At 46.9% G+C, this 14,592-nt stretch overlaps 2 protein-coding genes across 9 annotated transcripts in view; one reads left to right on the top strand and one right to left on the bottom strand.

The window, feature by feature from the left end:
* BRINP2 (BMP/retinoic acid inducible neural specific 2) overlaps positions 1–14,592 on the bottom strand; it is a 127,214-nt gene that overhangs the window by 112,369 nt on the left and 253 nt on the right. Inside the window, exon 1 of one of the 3 annotated variants that reach the window (XM_058700157.1) lies at positions 8,304–8,632. The exons of 1 other annotated variant lie outside the window; for it this stretch is intronic. The gene's annotated coding sequence lies outside the window, so the exon portion shown is untranslated. Of the gene's footprint in view, positions 1–7,827; positions 8,266–8,303; positions 8,633–14,592 lie in introns of those variants that run through there. One more of the 3 variants, XM_058700155.1, reaches the window with a different exon arrangement.
* The window catches only part of ASTN1 (astrotactin 1), a 303,122-nt gene continuing 302,346 nt past the window's right edge, over positions 13,817–14,592 (top strand). For 4 of the 6 annotated variants that reach the window (XM_058700151.1, XM_058700154.1, XM_058700148.1 and 1 more), the window contains exon 1: positions 13,818–14,486. In XM_058700151.1, coding sequence (XP_058556134.1) covers positions 14,204–14,486 — 283 coding nt within the window. In that variant the 5' untranslated portion in view covers positions 13,818–14,203. Of the gene's footprint in view, positions 14,487–14,592 lie in introns of all 6 variants that reach the window. The other 2 variants (XM_058700150.1, XM_058700149.1) reach the window with 2 other exon arrangements.

The following is a 14,592-nucleotide window of genomic DNA, read 5'->3' as shown; positions in this document are numbered from 1 at the left end:
ACCACCAGCAGTGGACATCACAGCAGCTAGAGCCTGGATTACAAACAGCATACAACTTCTTTTCTCCTGATCCTTCCCTACCCTGGGATTTCTACCTTCCTCAATTGACAATCAGGTTTCAATTTAAATGTGTTCCCTCCTTGGGGCTCTGGGTGGCTCAGTTGGTGAACATCCGACTTCGGCTCAGTTCATGATCTCGTGGTTTGTGAGTTCGAGCCCCATGTCGGGCTCTGTGCTGACAGCTCGGAGCCTGCTTGGGATTCTGTGTCCCCCTCTCTGTCTGCCCCTCCCCCACTCATGCTCTGTCTCCCTCTCTCTCTCTCTCTCAAAAATAAACATTAAAAAAATAATAAAAAATGTTCCCTCCTTGAAGAGACCCTCCCTGACCACCACCTCACTCACTCTCTTATAATACTCCATTTTAATAATCTTCATTACCAACACATGAAATGATCTCATTTATTTGTTTATATGTCTATTTTTTCTGGATACCACAGTAAGAAACAATATAGGTTCAGAATCGAAACTGGGTTAGAACACGAAATACCCCCTTTACTAACTGTGTGATCTTGGACGAATTGTTTAACCTCGTTGGGCCTCCAAGTCATCATCTATGAAATGGGAATGTAGGACTTATCAAAATGAGAATTATAGGATCCTTAGGTGAAGTAAACGAGTTAATGTATGTCAAGCTTTCAGCAATGCCTGACACATAAGTGCTATTCAACTGTTAGCTATTATCAGCAATCTTAATAATAATCATTATTACAATTCTTACCCTATCTTCCCCCTGGAAGGTGAGCAACTTGCTGGCAGAGATTTTGTCTGTTGTTCTCTGTGGAATCCCCAGTGCCTAAGAAGAATACGTGGCACATATACCTAATAATATACTAAATAAATATTTTCTGAGAAATACGTCTTTGAAAGCCAATCCCAACCATACCTTTAAGTGCAGGAGATGGCCACATAAACAACTCATGATAGTGCGGTGGGTACAGCACAAAAAGACAGTCTGAGTGAAATGTGTACAAGTACAGAAGAGGAGGGAATTCATTCTTTCTCAGAATCTCATGGAGGTGTTCACAGAAGAGATCATCTTGACAGAGTCTTGAAGGTCTGAAACCCTGGAGAAGCAGGACAGGTCAGGGATGGTCCTGCAGGAGAACCACAGCTACACCTAACAGTCCTGTCGGTCATTTCCGGCAGCTGGAGTGCTAAGCGGGGCGTGGACAGAGGCATGGCGAGACTGCTAGGCCGGCTTGTGAAGTATCTCCTATTTGTCATGTGAAGACATTAGGGTCTTACCCTGACTGCAGTGGAGGATTACAATTAGGGAGAAGCGTACTCAAGTTTACCATCTTGAAAGTTTGCCCTAGCTGCAGGGAGGAGACTGGACTGGTTAGGCTTTAAGAGACGAAACAGGGAGACAGAGCATTGGGAAACTCCAAATGAGAAGGAATGAGAGCCTGACAAAAGAGTGGGGTGGGGGGGTGAGGGTGGAGGGAAGGGTGGCTTTGAGAAAACAGTAGGAGGTAGACCTTGTCAGGCCTCTGGGATTGATTGGATGTGGGTGGCTTTGTGAGAGGAAGTGGAACCCAGGACAACCTGTATTTCTTAATTGTGCCTCTGGGGGTTTGGGTGAGCCTTTAGCCAAAGCAGGGAATTCAGAGAGGGGACTCATTTTATGTGTGAAATTTGTACATAGTGAGTTCACCTTTGGACATTTTAATCTTGGCAATATCAAAGCGAAGACCTTTGGTAGGAAAGGAGGTTGACATGTGTTGAGCATCAACCATGTTCCTGGAACTGTGTTTGGAACCTTATGTAATTTGTCCTGTCTAACATTTAGAACAACACTTTGAGAGATGTAGCATTATTCCTTTTTATTTTCTAGATGATGAAACGGAGGCTCGGAGAGGTAATAAGCCCTACTTTACATGGTTAACCATGAAGAACAGTTAGTAGACCAGTTTGACTAAGCAAGACTGAATGAACGCATACAAGAGAAGGATTAGAAAATAAATTAATAAAGGTAGTTTGGGGACAGATCGTGGAAAACTTTGAAAGGAAAATCAGAGAATCGGGTGAGAGAAAGCTTGGAAAACACTTTGTAAACTATAAAATGCTGAGCAATTTGTGGAGTTCGAGTTGTCGCCAAACCACACTGCAATTAAAAATAATAAAACAATAACAACGAAGGGCGCCCGGGTGGCTCAGTCGGTTGAGAATCCGACTTCAGCTCGGGTCATGATCTCACAGTTCGTGGGTTCAAGCCCCGTGTCGGGCTCTGTGCTGACAGCTTGGAGCCTGGAGCCTGCTTGGGATTCTGTGTCTCCCTCTCTCTCTGTCCCTCTCTCACTCGTGCTGTCTCTCAAAAATAAAAAAAAAATGTTAAAAAAGAACAATGATAACAATGAGTGAATTATAACGTTTAAATCTGTAATTATTAAACAAAATTCAATCATGATGCCTTCCCCCTCAGTCTTCTTACTGATAGGTCCACAAAAGAATACTGAACACATAGCAGTGACCCTTCTCTCTCCCTACCACACGAGCAACATATCTGGTTTGAAGGAAAATTCTCCCAAGGAAAGATGATAACGTGGTAGAGATGAGAAGAAAGACGGAGATATGAAAAGCAAACATGCCTAGCTGGTCCCAGCTGCTGTGTCCTCACACTTTGGGGTGAAACCCTCAAGATAATCTCCGTGGTTATTTCCACTGTCAGGCTGAAACTCAAAAACATTAGGATAAAATGACCAGGTCTGTCATCTGTGAGTTGTTTGAATGTCAAATGAGGGCTGCAGTGCTCTGTAAATGCTTTGGGTGGGCTGAATCATAGTCGATGAGGTGCCCCTCAAATGTAAATCAAAGGAAGCCGCGTGTGTCCTCCTCGACTCTCGATTTCAGAAATACACACCCTGAGGCCCTCTGGGCTGCTTGGCATCGCTCCCTCCACGTTCTTTCTCTTCATGTCTCTGGCTCCTCTTATCTCACGCCTCTGTCCTTTGTCTACATTACCTGACACTACTCTACAGCCCCTGGCCCAGCACCGTCCAAAAGAAATGTGATGTGAGCCACGTACACAATCTCAACTCTTCTCGTAGCCACATGAAGAAGCACAAAGAATGGGGGTGAACCTAATCTCAATAAATTTTACTTAACCCCAGCTATCTAGAAGATTATCATCTTAGCAGGTAATCAATATTAAAAATTAGTGATGAGACACTTTGCATTTTTTCTTTTAAACCGTGTTTTCAAAATTCAGTATGCACTTTATACTCACAGCACACATTTCAGGTGCTCGAGAGCCACATGTGGCCCGTGGCTACTGTATGAGGAGCACAGTGCAGATTAGAACTCAGTCTTGTGAGGTGTGAAATTGCCCATTCCCTTGCTCAACCCTGCATTCCAGACATATCTGCATTCCACATGGGTTCCAGGAAAAGGGATGATAGAACTGGGTGTTGAAGACTCCATGCTGTAATGACGTTACTCAAGTTTATCTCCGTCTGCGTGGCAGAGTAAAGATCTCAAAAGAGATCAACCAGCATTCTCATTGGCCAGATGATCCCTACCCACCGCAGCCCCCAGTCCGAAGCATAGGTGAGTGGCCTCTCTTCACTTCCAAAGAGAAAAGCCTTTAACCCCACAACCATTCCCCACACACCCATGGGCCTGGACCTCTGCCTTGGCCCCCGACATGGCATGGATACTTCTTGAACAGAAAAGAAAAAGGCATCAGACCCACTGTCCGGCTGCCTGATCACTGAACACAGAAAACAAAGGCGACAGGGAGGCCTAAGGGAAGATTTTACACAGAAAGTAAACATCCTTTAGGACTGTCCTCAGACAGCCCCTTTGGGGCTAAGGGATCCCACAAACTAAGTTCTGGGGATTTTCCTCTTGACCTGAGGGCAATTATGGTGTGACTTTAGGTAGGTCATTCTACTCTCAGTGCCTGTTAGGAACTGCCTCCATCTTGGAATGGGGCCACCCAAGCAACAAGTGACATGCAGGGTGAATAGATGTCTCAAGCCAAGTGAAGACCAATGAATAGTGTGGTTGTTCTCTCACAGAACCTATGGTTTGCCTTGACCTTTACTCTAGGAGACAAGGCTCGCTGCTGGAGCAAACTGTGTGGCTGACTGGTCACAGCCATCTCCTGGCAGTCTGCAGCCCATGGCCCTTCCTTGAAGCTGCCCAGGCTGGCAGCCTGCCTGGTTCCCTCTCCTGCTCGGCTGAGCAGCACAGCACCCGGTACAGCTGCGGGCGGTTCTGTGCCCCACCCTCCTGCTTTCTGTGGCCTCCTCCTTTGTGACGGCTACAGCATATGTTGTATTAAAAGGGAAAGAGGAGGGAAGGCAAGAGGTTATGCACATGGGTGTGCTCAAGAATCTTAAGATTGAAAATCTTCTGCTCAATGCTAAATGCCTAAGGGCTTTGGCATTTTGCCAGTTTCAACTAAACCCCAATAGGGACATCTGGGTGGGGAAATCGGAAATGGAGGAAAATCGAGACTCTCTCTTAGGAGATTCTGTTTCTAAACCACGAGGAGATTTCTCTCATGTTTTCTTGAAATTTGCCTGATTCTTCCCCAATATCTTCAACCGAAAATTTTGATACAATGTTGATAAGGTCCCTGACCTTGAGCATTATTTTTCTCATCATGTATGATTAGACTTGAGGGTGGTTGGAAGGCTAGGTAATTTTCAACGCCTAATGAGGTATCCAATGTCTGAGAGTAGCTTCCTCTAGGCCAATAGATGCTTTAAGTAATTAACTCAGGTGTATGGTATTTCCAGGATCGAAGGGAGAAATGACCCAGGGTAAACCCCAAGGAAACGTGCAAGCCTCGAAATTTCCAGCATTCTAACTATGCCTCAGTTGGCATCTCTGTCAGCTGGAATCCTTTCTCCATTTCTTCCTCTCCAAGCAAATCCCACCCCGTCCCCCATGGCACAACTCAGATTCTCCTTCCTCGGAATACTGATAGCTCTCGTTATCTGTACAAATCAATCATGGATTAATTAGGTCAGCCTCATGAATCTCTTGTATTGAACTGCTGTTGAGAATGTATATTGTCGTTAATCTTTTTCCCAGATGTAGCCTCTTTTCCTAACTAGACTGTAAGATCACTGAGGGCCAAGGCAAGGTCTTCTAAGACTTTTATCCCTCGCAGCGCTTAGGTCAGGGCTGGAGGCAAAGCCCTACATCACTGCCACTTCCTATTCCTGTGAAGCACAGAGCAATCGAATGAAATCTCAGTTACCGAGATGAAACCATTCCTTAGGAGAAGTCGGGGGAGTCTGGGGTTGGTCCAGGAGGGCTGAGCCCCAGATCCCATTCCATGGGACCCCAAGTAAAGCAGTTCATCCTTCCAAGGTTCTCAGCCCTTGCTTTTCCAAGAAGGAAAGCTCCACTTCTTAGGGTCATCAAAGATAAGTGAGACAATCAGCTGTGCGAGGCTTAATTAGATGAGCTCCCTGAAATGCTCTCGGCCCATTGGAAAAGGATGCCACTGTAAAACGGATACAAGCTCTTCTTATTTAAGAGAAAGAGTTGAATCGCCAAAAATACACTGCACAGTGGGGAAAACAAAACACTAACCAGGAAACCTCGACACTAAGCATCCCCGTCAGCAGAAAGTGCCCACGCAGCTGTCTCAAGTCCCTCCAGATTACCTCTTGTTTGTGAGCTAGGGAGGGATTCTGGAGCACCATCTCAGAAGGGATCTCTTATGTGGTGCTCCCCGGTGGCCAGCCTGTGCCTTGGGAAAGACGATCAGAAGGAGTTGATGACGCAGGGATGTTCTGTGCCCTCTGGCCTTGCTCAGTAAACAACCTGTCAGTAGGGCCAGAAGGGAACGCCCAGAGGATGATCTGCCCCCATCCTTGAGCCTGGCCCAGTGCTGGTAGAGCACCCTCCCCAGTCCTTCCTTCCTTTCCTCCTTCCTGGTGCCCACACTGCAGTGTACATCACTCCATTCTGGGAGACAAAGCCAGCCCCATTTTTGGAGAGGAGGGAGAAGAAAGAGTCAAGGATGATTCTGTCTTTTCCATGGCTGCTGCCCAGCTGTGAAGCCCTTTGGACCCAGTCCCCACCGCCCCCCGCCCCCAGCAGGGAAGACCGGGGCCTGACATTTGCTTCCTTTCCCTCAAACATTTCATAGCATCTATGTTCTGCGCCTACCAGATCTCATTCCTCCTGAAAGAAGCAAAGCATGCATCCTTCCCCAGAGTGAGCAGCAGCTATGATATTGCTAAGATTTCAGGATCACTGTGGCAGCCTTGCTTGGTCATGTCTCCAGTGCTGCAAAGCAACTTATTGGGAGTGAGAGGGAACTCCGGAGGGTCCTGCTTCAAACGAATAACATACACACAACTGTGTGAAATCAAGAGGGAAAACACACCAACTCCAGCATCACTCTGCTGTTGCCTGATGTCAGCAGACTGCCCCCCAGGGGATTCTGTAAAATACTTTAGCTGCTCGGTTAATACTGGCATTATATGCATCCTAGAGAACATGGTCAGAAAGAGTGTCCCCTCCACACGCACATGTCTGGAGAAGGACAGAGGCAGAAATGCTTGACTTATGATAAAGCTTTTATCCTCCTTGATTGGTCTACGCGGACATATCATTATTACTGCTGAATAAGGCCCAGATTATCCAGCCATACACATAGCCTGTTACAATTGCTACCCTTTTAACAAAACATTTGTTCCTGCTCCGGGCACCCAGCTCCCAGGGCTAAGAGCACACACACACAGGTCTTTACAGAGGGGTCTGTTCAATCATGTTACAGTGCATTAGCTTGATTATTAGTTAATATTTGGCTTAGGTCTATATACCCTGGATAAATATGTACCATGCAGAGGGACTGCTTGGTGAGGAGAAAAGTCCTCCAGGCTGGAACCACGGCTCCCAAGTTCACGCTCTTACTAGCAAGGAACACTCCAGGCATCTCTCCTAGGCAGAGCTGTGCACGCGTGGTTCTTTGGGCAGCAGCTTGCCTCCTGCATACGGCTGTGAGCACAGGCACACACATAAACACACGCACATACCATAGGCAGCACCAGACTGTGGACCCAGATGATCACAGAACCAGGGACAGGGATCGCTCTATAATCTCAGCCTGCCCCTCCTTCCCAGCACAGCACCGCTCTCTCCCCGTATCTCCAGCGTGCTGCCAGGCTCCACTCAATCGATGGGGCTCTGCCACCACCCTGGGGAGACTATTTGCAACCCACAGGGTTGCACTCTTCAGAAATTTTTTCTTGGCTGCATATGCCTGGGAGAAAGAAGCTGCTAACTGACATGCCACGGGCTCTAGGAGCATGTGAATCCTTCCAGCTCTAGGAGCATGTGAATATAGATGTACCATGTATCACACCCTCAGCAATTGGGGGCCCTTCCCAAACACAGCGAACAGCCTATACAGTTCAGCCCAGCAGCCGCTGAGCAGGCGAAAGTCCCCGTCATCTTCTGCAATTATCCAGCCCGATTGGATTTTCTGACGCTAATGGGAGTTGCGCTAACTTTGAGGACTTAAACCAGGCAAAAGCAATATAGGTCAGGCAGAGTGCCCAAGCCCTGTGACAGCCATGCAACACCAGGGAGGCAGTAACAGGGCGATCTCCTGCTAAACCCCAAAGTCCACTGCTCAGCTCCACAAGGCAGAAACTAAGAGGTGGGATCATTCCCTCTAACTGCCAGGCACCTGGGCAAGAGGGTGCTAGGAGGGCGAAATGATCCATTTACCAAGGGACACACGGAAGGACAACGAAAAGGGAAGAGAGAAATATTACCAAAACCCTGCACTGTTACCTTGAATCCTTGCAAGAGCCCTCCTTGCTGTATCAGCTGCTCCCCAAACCTCCACCGACTGGGAGGAGACTCCTAAAAGATTCCAGGGTTTTGTGCAACATCTCCAGTGGCAGCTTTCCAAAGTTTTTACTTCATGATTTCTTGTGGCTCTTTCTCATTTGGGGAAACGCGAATGCCTCCCCCTCAGCGTTTGAGAGGGAGCGGGTGTCTCTTTTCAAATAATTCTCTTGCTCCCCGCTTTGCTGCCGCCGCCGCCGCCGCCGCCGCCGTTAGACCACTTGCCTGCTGCCTTCCTGCTGAGCAGCAAGGGTCCCTGTCGCCCAAAGCATGTCTGAAGTGGGGCTTCAGCGCCAGGCCGGGGCGCACGCGGGTGGAAGAGGGAAGGAAAGTGCAAAACCCAGCTGGGGGAGTCCCCCGTGCCTCCACGGAAGAGAAACCCAAGATCTTGCTTTCCTTCCAACTCTAAAGAGACTCACCCGCCCGCTCCTTCTCCCGAAATCACTGCCTTGCACCTGCGCGAAGACAGTTCCTCCGGCTCCACTGCTCTGCCGGCCGCCTGCAGACCTGCCCCTGCGCTCGCGCGGTAAGGCAGGTACACGTCCCTGGGCAAGTGTTAACGGGAGCCTCCGAGCTCAGCGGAGGCGCTGCCGGAGCAGCCGCGAGCAGCTTCCGAGGCAGGTGGATTCCATCCCAGGGCTGCAGCCCAGGCGCGTCCCTGCTCCGACTCCGCGCTCCGTACCTAAGCAGTGTCACCTGCAGACTCAGACACCAGATGAGTGTCTTAAGATAACAATGCTGCCCTGCCAGCCCCTCTCTTTCTTTCTTATGCACGTAGGTTGGCGGCCAATGAGACACAGCGCCACACTCCCCACAGGTGCCCATTGGCTGGGCGGCTGGGCAGGGGGCGGGCTCGGAGTCTCACCGGCTGTCTCCTTTGGTTAGCTGGCAGGCTGGGGTACCAGCTCTGTTAACCCTCCCGGCTTTGCAGCAGGGACTTTTTGGTGTGGGTTACGAAGCGGCTGGCTGGGGAGTTGGAGGGTGTAAGAAGGCCGCCGAACAGGAAGAAGCTGGGAGCTAATTACATTTTCTTCTAATCTTCCTGAGTTACAATAATCATTTGTCCCAGACCATTTTGTTTGCTCGCTTAACTAGAACTCCTAGAGATAGGGACCCATTTGAGCCATTTTCCTTCTAATTTGAGGTTTTATTCAGTTGTTTTGTGCATTTTAGCCTCTTGGTCCTGAATTGCTTAATTAGAAATGAGCCCCCAAGTGAGAAATACTTATCTTACAGTGCGCGCGCGCACAGGCACACACACACACACACACACACACACACACACACACACAACCAGAGATGTGAGAGAGAGAGGGAGGGAAAAAGAGCAGGAACTCAGTAAGAAGAGTAGAGAGAGACTCTGAACAGCTAAATCAAGAAACGTTCTGTCCCCAAAACCAGGATTGTGAAGACAAAGGCAAAGAGGAGAACTTCAGGTTTCTGGGAAGAGATTAAAGGGGAAAAATGTCCTGCTTCCAAAAAAAGAGAATTGTTTTGCCTTTGGTGCTCTCCTTCTGTGTGTCTCTTTTTGCTTCAGTGTGTGTCAGGAAGAGGGACTGTTGATCTCCATTTGGTTTTTAAAGGAAGACTAAAGAAATCAGAACAGGACCAGCCTTGTTTCTGTGAAGCAGGTGCTGTTGCTGAGCCTGTGAATTGAGGGGTTGGGGGGGGGAGGGAGAAAAGGCAAGACTAAGGAAAAAAAAATTATTAACTTTGGATCAAAGAGTGTGAAATAGATTCTTGACGTCCTAATGGGGATGCACAGCTGATTTATGTCCAGCTAACTAACATACTCCACTAAATTTTGGCAAGAGCATGGGAGAGTAATTGTTAAAGAAAAATCCAATTCAACAGAAGAGCTAGGGGCTGGAGCTGGCAAAGGAATTTGGGGAGTTCACACCAACTCTTGTGGTGGGGAAAATAGGGAGAAAGAAAAAAAACACATAGAAAGGGAGATAAGTGTTTTTATTTAGCTTCCTTGAATGAAGAGCGACATCAAAGATTATTTTGTAAAAAACTAGAAAAAAAGTAAAAGAAAGCAGAGGCTTAATGAATGCCCAAGTAGTACACATCAGGATTAGCTAAAAAGCATCAAGGAGCCAGATGTTCTGAATGAATGGGGAAAAATTAGAACTATTTCTCCTATGGTCCCCCCCCTTAGCCCCACCCATCCATCACTTTCACCTCCTCTGTATCTTATTATACAGGTTTGACCTTCCTTCTTCTTACTGTAGGTATGGAGTTCTAAGCCATGTTAAACAAATTAATGAGGTATAAAATACATTAAAACTCCACAAGTGTAGAGTTTGATGAATTTTTGCCTATATATGCATCCACAATGACTACCTACATCATTTCTAGCACCCCGGAAGCTTGTCTGCACTTCTCAGTCAAAATCCCCCTCACCCCAGAGATAATCGCTATTTTAACTTCCATCATCAAAGACTGATGGCTACGTTTTCTTGAATTTCATAAATATAGAATCTGCATGTATGCCTACTTTTGTGTCTGATTTCTTTTGCTTATCATTATGTCTGTGAGACTCATCCGTGTGTCTGCTTGTGTATTTTCTATTGTTGTATAGTATTCCGTTGTGTGACTATAAGCCATGTATCTATTTTCCTAATGACACATTTTTTGATTCCCTTTTTTTTTGATTATTAAAAGTAAACCTGCTATGAATGTTCACGTACATTTCTTTTGGTGAACACATGCAGTCATTTACCCTTGGTATACACCAAGAGTGTAAATCACTTCTTTTGCTTTTGGCTACTACAAGGGAGACCATTTCATGAAGGAGATTCTGAAGCTTACTTTCTATCTGCAATAATTGAATAAAGAAATAAGGTCAAAGGCTATCACACTACTGAACACTAACTAAAATGCCTAAAATGTGTCAGATCCTTTCGATACATAGCCTCATTTTCTTCTCACTACTCTAAAAAGTATGTATGTTTCTATTTTGCAAACAGGAATATCCAATGCAAGACATTATGTTAGGCAGTGGCCCTCGGCCTTGTAAGGTGGAGAGTACATGCATATAAATGCTCTCTGTGAGGAGCTATGTGAGACAAGAATGTGGTAGAAGGACCCACTACGTAGATGAGGCTGGAGATTGGTCTGTGGAGATGAGACACGACCTGGAGAACACAGAGCAGTGCATCCCAGTTGGACCAAATGGCATGGGAGGACTGGAAATGGAAAACAGGCTTTAATTTGATTGGAATGGAATGCATATGTGTATTGTCAGGGGAGAGGGGATAGATTAGACATTAACAGAACCTGCTATTGAATACAACTTGGTGAATATAAGTATTTGCACTGATCTGTGGCTTGTGGTGTGGGCAGAGATCACGGACTCCATTTCACTGATGGGGACACAGAAGGTAAGAATGGTCCAATCTCAGGGTGCCTGGGTGGCTCAGGTGGTTAAGCATGGACTTTGGCCTAGGTCATGATCTTGCCCTTCTAGAGTCTGAGTCCCACATAGGGCTCTGTGCTGACAGCTCAAAGCCTGGAGCCTATTTCAGATTCTGTGTCTCCCCCTCTCTGTCTGGTCCTCCTCCCCCCCCCCCCCCCCCGTCTTCTCAAAAATAAATAAACATTAAAAAAAAAGAATGGCCCAATCTCACTTCCAAATAAGCAAATTATAGACTCTAGACTTGAATCCCAACCTGTTGTTTCACTACATCATGTTGCCTGTACACAAAGGTGATGATTGAGATGCTTACAAGTTTCTCCCAGTTCCATTTAAATGGAAAACATCACAGGATACAGATGGTCTAGCTTTTGTGAACTTCAACCCTTCCCCTATCTCTAGGTATTTAATTCTCTAAGAGGAGGCCATGTGACATTGTATCTATGTTTACAGGAATCCTGTGCCCTGAAAAAATCTGACCTCAATTTATTTGTACAGTTCTTTTGTCTGATCTTTCCATAGAGAAAGACAAGAGGTCTATAAAGGCTTGAGTCAACAACTTCCAACTATTTCCAATTCAATACTCATTTTTTTCAATGACCACTCTACACACTTTTTCTTGTAAATGTGAGTAGGAAACCGTGTAAAAATGTAGATAGGCAAAGAATACTAGATATTGACTTATTAGAAAATCAACCCAAAACGGTTCACATAGGGTTTCTAAAGTGACTCGACACTTTAGAAAATTAGAAAAAAAAGGATCTCAAAGTAATAGACTATATGCTACTTAAAAGCAGGAGTATTTTTCCTCTAGAATCTGTCTGTGCCTAGCCTAATGCCCAGCATATGGTAGGTACCTAAATGTTTACTGAATGAATTACTGTGATATGATAATCCATGGGTGCACCTAAGTGTAATGTAACTGTTGTGGAAAGAGCATTAGGCAAAGAAGTCTCCTTTGCGGTCTTAGCTCCACCCCTTCTTAGATTGATCTTGGGCAAATCACCTATTTCGCTGGCCTCAAGTGCCTCCTGTGTTAAATGAGAGACTGAACTAACAGATGATTTGGTAGTTTTATGCCATTTCTCACATTTTATGACTAAGTATGTTTTCCTGGCATCTACTCTAGTTTTTCAATGGTAAACTTCGCATAACTAAATTCAATAGTGTTTTTTATGCTAGGGAGAGTAGGAAAAAAGGTATCACAGGGTCTTTCTCTTCCTCAGTACCTCCTAGGGAAGTAATGAAGAGAAGGATGCGTTTTGGGAAGATCATTAGCTGATAAATCTTTTTTGCAGTGGTTAGTTCTCAGAGTATGGTTCTCAGCTTATCAGATTCAAAAGACAACTTGTAATAAAGTATTTTTGTTCTTTTTCTCATACTAAACAGGTCTTTCACCCCTTGAACATGGCTCATTTTCTCTATTCTCATCCATCAACTAGAGTAGCCACGGGAAATATGTGGCAAAAGTTGTTTTTTTTTTCTTTTAAAGGACATACATTCATATATGCCAATACATTAACACCAGGTACAGTGAGAATGAAATTGTTTCTAAAATGGGGATCCTCTTTGGAGAGTGTGGTGCATTAAATTCCTGGAGAGCAGGAACTACCTATAGGAGACTTACAACACTATTTAAGCAGCATTGAATAAATGATGGAGGGGCAAACTTTTAAAAGAAATTATTGGTTATCACGTGAGAGAAAGTTCAGTAAAACATCAGATTCCAGCACACACAAACTTCACTTTTCTATCACGGTTTATTGCATATAGTCATTGTTTTGTTAAGGCAACACTGCCCAGCACTAATGGAAACACACCTTATATGGGTTATCGCCGTTATCTACACTCTTCTACTTCTGATGGGGCTGGGACTGACTTGGTCCATACCGGAGGGACATTCCTTTATTCCGTTCCAATTCGTTAGGGGTACTTAAGACACTTTGTTTCCACATGTCCTTCCAGCTCTGATCTATTTACTGGATTCTCTAAAATTAAAGGCTCAACAATTTCTTCCAGCTAGTTCTACTTTTTCTGTAAGTTATAGCACTCCCCACATCATTTTTATACTGGTTACCAGAGATAACATTTCTAACAGAAATGGAACAAAGGAGAGGAAAATCGCCAATAAAACTTCTGGTCTTCAGCTTCACTGTATACAGTGCATTGGCTTTGTTTTGCTGTTCACATCTACCTCTTGAGATATCTACAACCCACGTATTTCCTCTAAATATTTCTGCAAAGTAGTGCTGAGTAAAAATATATACGTCCAAATTTCTCAGCACCCGTTTATCCAACATATATTTGCACAAACAGTGGGTAAAAAAGAATGGGGCCACCTACACCGACAAGATAACGGGGGGCTCATTTGCATCTAGAAAGACCCCCCCCCCACCTGCTCTCAGGAAACGCCTTTTAAGGTGTGTGCCTGAGTGCCCTTCCCGAGCCATCCGGATGATGATGCGAGAGGGAAGATTTTGCATTGCAAAGACCGATTTTTAAAAAACGCTGTGCAGGTAGTTCCTAGCCAAGAGCGTGCTCGTGCCGGGGGAGGCGAAGGAGGAGAAAGGCAGCAGCACCGGCAGCCTGCTGGGGGCTGACCTGATTCCCTAGAATCCTCAGCTCCCTTCCTCTCTCCTCCGACGTCCTTCCTTCCCTTCTCTCCTCCTTCCCCCCCTTCCCTTCCCCAGCGAAGCAGCTGCGAGGAACAAAGAACGCGGGCGCTCCGGGCAGCAGCGCGCAAGCCCCGCGCACGGCGCGCGGCGTCTGGCTCCGCGGAGCTGGGCTCTCCCGGCTCCACGTCCCTCCGCAGCCTCCCCCGCCTCCCGCGCTCGCTCGCTCCCGCCCGCTCGCCGCCTCCCCCACCTTCGCGGCGCCGGAGGAAGGCGGCCGGGGCTCAAGATGGCTTTAGCCGGGCTCTGCGCCCTGCTAGCCTGCTGCTGGGGGCCCGCGGCGGTGCTGGCCACGGCCGCCGGCGACGTGGACCCATCCAAGGAGCTGGAGTGCAAGCTCAAGAGCATCACGGTGTCGGCGCTGCCCTTCCTGCGCGAGAACGACCTGAGCATCATGCACAGCCCCTCGGCCTCCGAGCCCAAGCTCCTCTTCTCGGTGCGCAACGACTTCCCGGGAGAAATGGTCGTGGTGGACGACCTGGAAAACACGGAGCTGCCCTACTTCGTGCTGGGTGAGTCCCGGGGGAGGTCGAGGCGGCCCGAGGCGCGGCCCGGCGCCCCCACCCCCCACCTCCCCTAGCTCCACACACCCACTAGCCGCCGACCTCCCCTCCCCCA

The sequence above is a fragment of the Neofelis nebulosa genome, chromosome 15 (genome assembly GCF_028018385.1).
Source record: "Neofelis nebulosa isolate mNeoNeb1 chromosome 15, mNeoNeb1.pri, whole genome shotgun sequence".
NCBI lineage: Eukaryota > Metazoa > Chordata > Mammalia > Carnivora > Felidae > Neofelis > Neofelis nebulosa.
Note: the sequence above shows the minus strand (reverse complement) of the source record. Positions and strands in the feature narration are given on the sequence as shown.